Source organism: Pinus tabuliformis, chromosome 3_1 (genome assembly GCF_031772625.1).
Source record: "Pinus tabuliformis cultivar Carrire ecotype Pingquan chromosome 3_1, CPIR1, whole genome shotgun sequence".
NCBI classification, from domain to species: Eukaryota; Viridiplantae; Streptophyta; class Pinopsida; order Pinales; family Pinaceae; genus Pinus; species Pinus tabuliformis.
In genome coordinates, this window is record NC_142301.1 from 471,135,639 (window position 1) to 471,142,637 (window position 6,999).

General features: G+C 29.5%; 1 protein-coding gene across 1 annotated transcript; it reads left to right on the forward strand.

Moving 5' to 3' along the window:
- The first annotated feature begins 386 nt into the window (after positions 1 to 386).
- On the forward strand, positions 387 to 1,865 carry LOC149187820 (uncharacterized). The gene has a single exon (XM_089409774.1). It carries the CDS (start codon positions 387 to 389, stop codon positions 1,863 to 1,865), a length of 1,479 nt encoding a protein of 492 aa, XP_089265900.1.
- The last annotated feature ends 5,134 nt before the right edge of the window (positions 1,866 to 6,999 follow it).

Consider the following 6,999-nt stretch of genomic DNA (forward strand, 5'->3'; position numbering starts at 1 on the left):
AATAATAATAATAATAATAATAATAATAATAATGCCAAACGAATTTTTTCCAATGAAAATTATCAAAATTATCTCACATATACATATTACAGGCCGAAATAAAAGTTTTCGAAAATAATCTAATTATGAAAACAATAAATAATAAAATAAATCACATATCCAAAACCTCTCCAAGTCCAAAAAGAAATATCGAATGTCGGCTCCCCGGATATCGATAGCGAAACCGATTAAATAGACCCCGAGTTTAGGTTTGTTACACTATAAAAAATGAACAAAACGTTTGCAGACGTGGATATAAAAACTCGGGCTTTCTTTCCCAACATATCTTCTGTGCAGTCCGTGAAACCCAACGAAGGATTCACCTCAACATCCTCAAAAATTTAGCAATGGAGTATCACGTGACTAAGAAGGCAAGGTATGAACAACCAGAAGATGAGATGTCACTGCAACAACCACACATAACTTCTGCTGGGAGCTCACACTTTCTCCCATCTGAGGAGGTCGGGGAGTCTCTCAATGAAAACCAACCTCATTCTCAAGAAGAAGAGGATGAAGCGACGACAGAGAGAGTTTCGTCATCCATGGGTTATTTCCAGAACCTGCGAAGGCGAGAGTGGTGCGATGATCACAAAGACAATAGAAAGATTCCAAATATTTTTCGGGAGTATCATTTACGAGCATTTGACTTTGAATTTGGCATGGATATTAGAAATTTTCTCGTAGTCCGCGACATATTATTTGTAATTTACGTGTACGACTATATCGTTCCAGTGCGACTCTATGGAGAAATGTCGCAAATTACTGACAAGCATGGGTCGGCCATCACAATACAGTTTGACAGTATTGATATTATTGACTCGATGTGGTATAATTGTCACAATAATTCATTGATAGTCGAAGGGACGACTGTGAATGACAACGATCAAGACATGTCAATACTTGTAAGCTTAGACGTTGCATCTATAGCAGCAGGAAAATATCCAGAAGAAAGAGAACTCTTTCGAGAAGATCTAATAAAAGATTGTGATTTTGATTTTCCAAATTGCAGAGGCATGATTTATGATGAGAATGAGAGGGTATTCAAATTTTTTGAATTGAAAGAGTACACGGAATTGTTCAGAATTCCGGATTCAACTGACAAAAACTTGAGATCAAAGTGCAGGTTTGGAAGTCCAGGAAATACGGACATGTTAATAATGATTGAAAATAAGAACGAAGATGAGAGGACGGAAGTTTTATTGAGAATTTATTCCAAAGCGACTGGACAACTTCGAAAAGAAATTTCCATACCTGTCACTCCACAACGCAGCATTGAGTTCTTGCACTTATGTGGCCCTGATAGAATATTTGTTCACCAATGGCGTTTAGAGATGCAGGTCATGGATATATCTTCTGAAATTTGTAAAATAATAAAATCAACTGACATTCTTCTTGCTCGCCCACCTCTCTATTTAGCCAAAAGAAGTGGCGTATTGTGCATCACAGAAACAAGTGTTTATCTTTGTGATTTACAAGGTGAGATTGTGGTCACATTTGAGGACCATAGCGTTTTTGACTCCTACTATGGCAAAGGTTCGTACGTTACCACCGAAGAGGACATTTTGATCTCTGCTTGCGGTGTTGGCGAACATGCCGACTCCATCAATATTAGTAGCATTGTTACAGGAAAAAGGTTGGGAAAGATTACAACTCATGCTCCAAATTGTGTTTCTGAGTTGAGAAAAATGGCCTTCGAAGATATGCAAACCTATGCATTCGTATACGATGAAAGGACTCATGATATTATATCAGGAGATACTAACGGAATTATTTATGTATGGTCGAATAAATTGTGCCGTGACGTGCCAATGGAGGCCAGACAATAGGCTGCCGCTCGACCTAAATTAGTGTCTAGCAATTCGAACTTCTATCTATCTGTGTAACGAAGAATTCACTGTTTTTCATAATTAATTATGATGTGCGTTTACTTTTATTATGAATATGCCTTTAAAATTTTAATTTAATTAATAATGTAAGAATACGAATACGGGTTATAAGAATAAGAATACTCGGTTATAAAATTAAATTTAAATTATATATATTAAAAAAATTAAATTTAAATTATATATATGATTTTATCAAGTAAATTATTTTTTTTCCAATAAGTGATATAGATAAATTTAGTTAAAAAATATTATAAAATTGATAGTTATGGCCTTTCACTTAACTTACTCAAATAACTTTATAATTCTAATGAAACAGAAACAATAAATAGAAATTACAATGACTTGTGATATACCTTAGTTAGAGGATTTGTCACATTTTTTTTTGTTCCTTAAGGATTTGTCGTGTTCTGTGATTCCAATAGCTACAAATTTGTGATGTTTTGTGATTTGAATAGAGATGTAGCTTAGAGTATTTTAGGTTACTTATTTTTAATTTTATTTAAATATATTAAATATTATATAATAATTTTTTAATATAATTATTGCCATGAGTATGATCACTTTGTGAAAACTTGTCCTAAGGATCTAGTATTTGAGCCTCCTTCTATCCCAATGCCATTTTCTTAATCTAATGATGAGCAAGGAACATTCAAACAAGTTTCAAGGAAACCTAAGAATAAGTTGTCTAAGAGATAACATCCTACCAAGAGGTTTGAATTTCAATATCCCTCTCACTCTAGTAATAGATTGGAGTTTTACAATCTTTATTGGCTTACAATAAGGCTAGAGAATCCAAATCTCATCCAACTCACCATTTTAATCGACCAATTCTAAATCAAGCTCATTCAAAGACCATCATTTCTTCCATCTAGAAAGAGGTTGTAACTAAGGGAAATAAAAAAATTGTTGTTTTAGAAAAGAAGCAAGAAGAAGAGGAAGAAGTGTTCAATCCTTCCTCTTTTCCTTCATATTCTTATGTTTAAAAAATCAATCCATTTTTCTATCCTTTAATAACACTTAGAAAAAACTTATCATGTAGATCTAATAAAGGTTCATCTAGCTGAAATATTTTGTTTTTGCATGAATTTGACCCAACAATTTTTAAAAATCTTCCCTTATACAAAAAAAAACTATTATGTTTAATCTTCAACCCTTTTAGTATTATTGGATCTCTACATCTTTCTTGAATAATTTTTTTCATTCTTCCTTTGAATCCATTGATTCTTTTTTTACCTTGCTATGTTTAAGCTTCAACAGATTCATTGTTGGATCCCCTTCTTCTTTTCTAAAAAAAAATCCGGGTAGAATTTGTTCAGATGTACACTTTAGTTGTGTGGTTAGCACACACATTTATAATAAAGACTTAAAAAATGAGAGATATTAAAAGTTAAACAGGATATATTAAAAGTAAAAACTAATTGTGATAGTCGAAGGTATAATTGTGATAGTAGACAATGCATATTTATAACAATAATTCATTGATAGTCGAAGGTATCTCAAGCCTTGTAAGCTTAGACATTGCATCTATCGCAGCAGGACAAAGAGAACACTCTCAACCAGAACCAGACGAAGATTGGGATTTTGATGTTACAAATTAGAAAGGCATGATTTATGATAAGAGTGACCGAGTATTCAAGTTTTTTCAATTGAAAAAGTACACAGATTTGTTTAGAATTCCCGATACAAGTGACGATTGTTTAAAATCGAAGTTCAACTTTGGAAGCCCGGGAAATAGGGACATGTTCATAATGATTAAAATTAAGAACAAAGCCGAGTGTAAGGAAATTTTATTGGGAATTTGTTCCAAATCGAAAAGGAATTTCGTTACCTGTCTCTCCATAACACAACATTAACTTCGTGGACTTCTATGGCCCTGAGAAAATAGTGGTTAGGCAACAGGATTTAAAGCTGCAGGTCATGCATGGAGGAGGAGATCATGAGGTCGGACAATATGTGGCCATTGAAGCTAAAATAGTGTTTACTAATTCCAATTTTTTAAGAAATCATATCCTCGTACATAAGAAATCATATCCTCATACATAGTCATACGGGACTGGACCACAACCAACCTTTCTCACTTAACCATTTGAATTATGTTTTTTTAATATATAATATTAATATATATTTTTAATATGTAATAATGATAAACAATTATATTAATTAATTTAATTTTTTTTTTATAAAATTAAATAAATTATATATATATATATATATATAATTGATAGGGTGTAGAATAAATAATGATTGGTATATTTTTAAGGCACTTTGTGATGTAAAGGTCATGGAATTTTTGAAAGAATCTAGTTATGCTAAGGGTTGGTGTGACCCAAACCAAATGTGATTTGTTGATAATCTTCACAGCTTAAATGCCCCTATGTTGTGGTTTCTCAAACAAAAGGTTAATGGTGCATTCATTTCAAGACTCATACAGCTTAGCAAACAAAACAAAAAATACATATATAAAATTTTAATTATTAAATGAGTGATAATCTTTTGAATATGTGGTAACAAAGACTAGTTACAAAGGTTTTTGCTACAAATTTATTACTTAAGATATTTTTGATGGATGTGCAATGAAAAATCAAGGGCTTCTTCTCACTACCTATTGGAATATGATATTTTTTTTATTGGAGTTGTAAGTGGGCTAATCTTGCTTAGGCGTTCATGGGTGGAGCCCTAAAAAAAAGAGTATCTTGTCTTCCAAATCGAAGTGAATCTTTCCTCCATTGGGAACACAACTATAAGTGGGTACCTAACCTATGTGAACAAGATAAATAATATGGAAGAATAAAAAGTATCCTAAAATTACATCAAACTTGATTCAATAGTGTGCTATCTTCCTCTTACAAGTGAATCTTTCCTCCATTGAAAACAAAACTATAAGTAGCTGCACAACATAATATGTTAACAAGATAAATAGCTTGGAAGACAAAAAGTATCCTAAAATTACTTCAAACTTGAATTAATACCTACTCTTCCTCATCCAAAGGTGGCATAAAGAGGCTAAGTCTTGTATAAATCATTAGTAAATACAAAAGACATTCACTTTATGAAAGTAAAATATTAATAAAAATGTTTATGTATTTATATAGTCAAGGAGAATAAGATATTATAAAGAGAATAGTAATCATATTCTAGAAGATACATTATCTCATTTCATTGACTAGCATAAAGAAAAAAATACTAAAATACTAATAAATTCCCACATGTTCCATAGTAAAAAAAGGAGGTTGGATAGTTGCTAAAATGTCCTAGTTAGAAGAGAGAAATTTCATACTCAATCATACATCATTTTGCAATATGCACAAAATATGTATTATAAAAATATTGCTAAACTTGTTTTTTTGTCAAATGCAACCTAAGACATGAGAGCAAAGATTTTTACCTTTGTTAATGTGACCAATGCATATGCCATAAAATAGAGAAAGGAAATCCATGCATACACAACTAAAATTGTATTTGAATGGGATGTCTCAATGGGAAATGTTTTATGAAGACCAAAAATAAGATGAGAAATTCTTTATGGAGACAAAAAAAAGATTGTAAAGAAGGTGAGAAATCATCATCACTATTAACAAAGGAATATTATGATGCAAACTTGATGTGCAACATCTAATTATCTAAAATAAATTTATATGTCAAATTTATAAATTAGGGCTCCTTAAAACATTGAGGCTTCAACAATGCTAACAAGGTTTTTGCATGTTTGAGAAAGAAGAAATATGTAGAGAAATACTATCATCTAAAAATTAATTAAAAAATATTAAAATTTAATGGTTATTTCATGGTCATAGATTAAATAAGAAATCCCATTGAAATATTTAAAATTACTGGTAACCATTATTTTAAAAGTATTATTTATTATTATATTTTAGAGGTTATAACATAATTTAGTTGTTGAGCAATAATAAATACAATTATTGGTAGTTATTAGTGGTATGTAGATCAACTTATTATTATTCAAGAAGAACCATGATATTTAACATACTTTATTTATGGTTGGATAGTTCCTAAAATTTCATGAGTTAAATGAGAGAAAATCCATACTCAATCAAACAAGAAGACACGAAACAAAATATTTTCTCCTTTACTAATGTATTTATTACATATTCCATGAAATAGGGAAAGAAAATTCATGTATGCACAATTAAAATTGATTTGAATGAAATGTCTAAGGGGGAAAAGCTTTATGGAAACCAAAAACAAGAATGCAAACAAGGTCATTTGATCCTAACTTAAGCTATCATAAATAAACAACACCAATATCAACCAATGGAAAATATAGTAGAAACTTGATGTTGAATATTTAACTATCTAAAATAAATTTATAAATTGAAGTTCCTGAAAACATTAACACCTCAACCATGCCAGCAAGGTTTGTGCATGAAATAATAAGTAGATAAAAAAACCCATATAATAATATAATTATTTATATTATAAATTCTAATGTATGAATTATGATATGGAACATTATATGGTAATTTTAGGGACCCTTATAATAAGAAGAACCCAACTATGCAATTTATTTGCAAGTTAGAGTGATAATTTAGATTTCAAGTAATAAGTAATAGAGGTAAACCACTTTTAAGTTAAGACTATTTTCCTAACTTTCTAATCAATTACTTTATAATTCTAATTCTAAATGAAAGAATAAGACATTGTGAATAGATATAAATTTTAATGACATGTGATGTACCTAACTAAACAGTTTGTCATATTTTTTGGTCCTTTAATTAGAAAATTTGTAATGCCCACAATTCTAGTAGATAAAGGATTATCTATATTTTATAATATAATATTTTAAACATCCCTTATATATTTTTACATATCAAAATAAGTTATATATTTAAAAATAAATATTTTATTTAAATGTATTAAATATTAAATAATATTTTCTAAAATTCGTTATTTTAATTACAATGTAATTATATAAATATAAATATTTATTAAATAAATTTAATTTGAATAGTCATATAAAAATATTATAATAATTATAAAATATATAAAATTAATTAATTTTAAAAAATGAAATTATAGATTTATTTAAGGAAAAATAGAAAATATTAAATTTTAA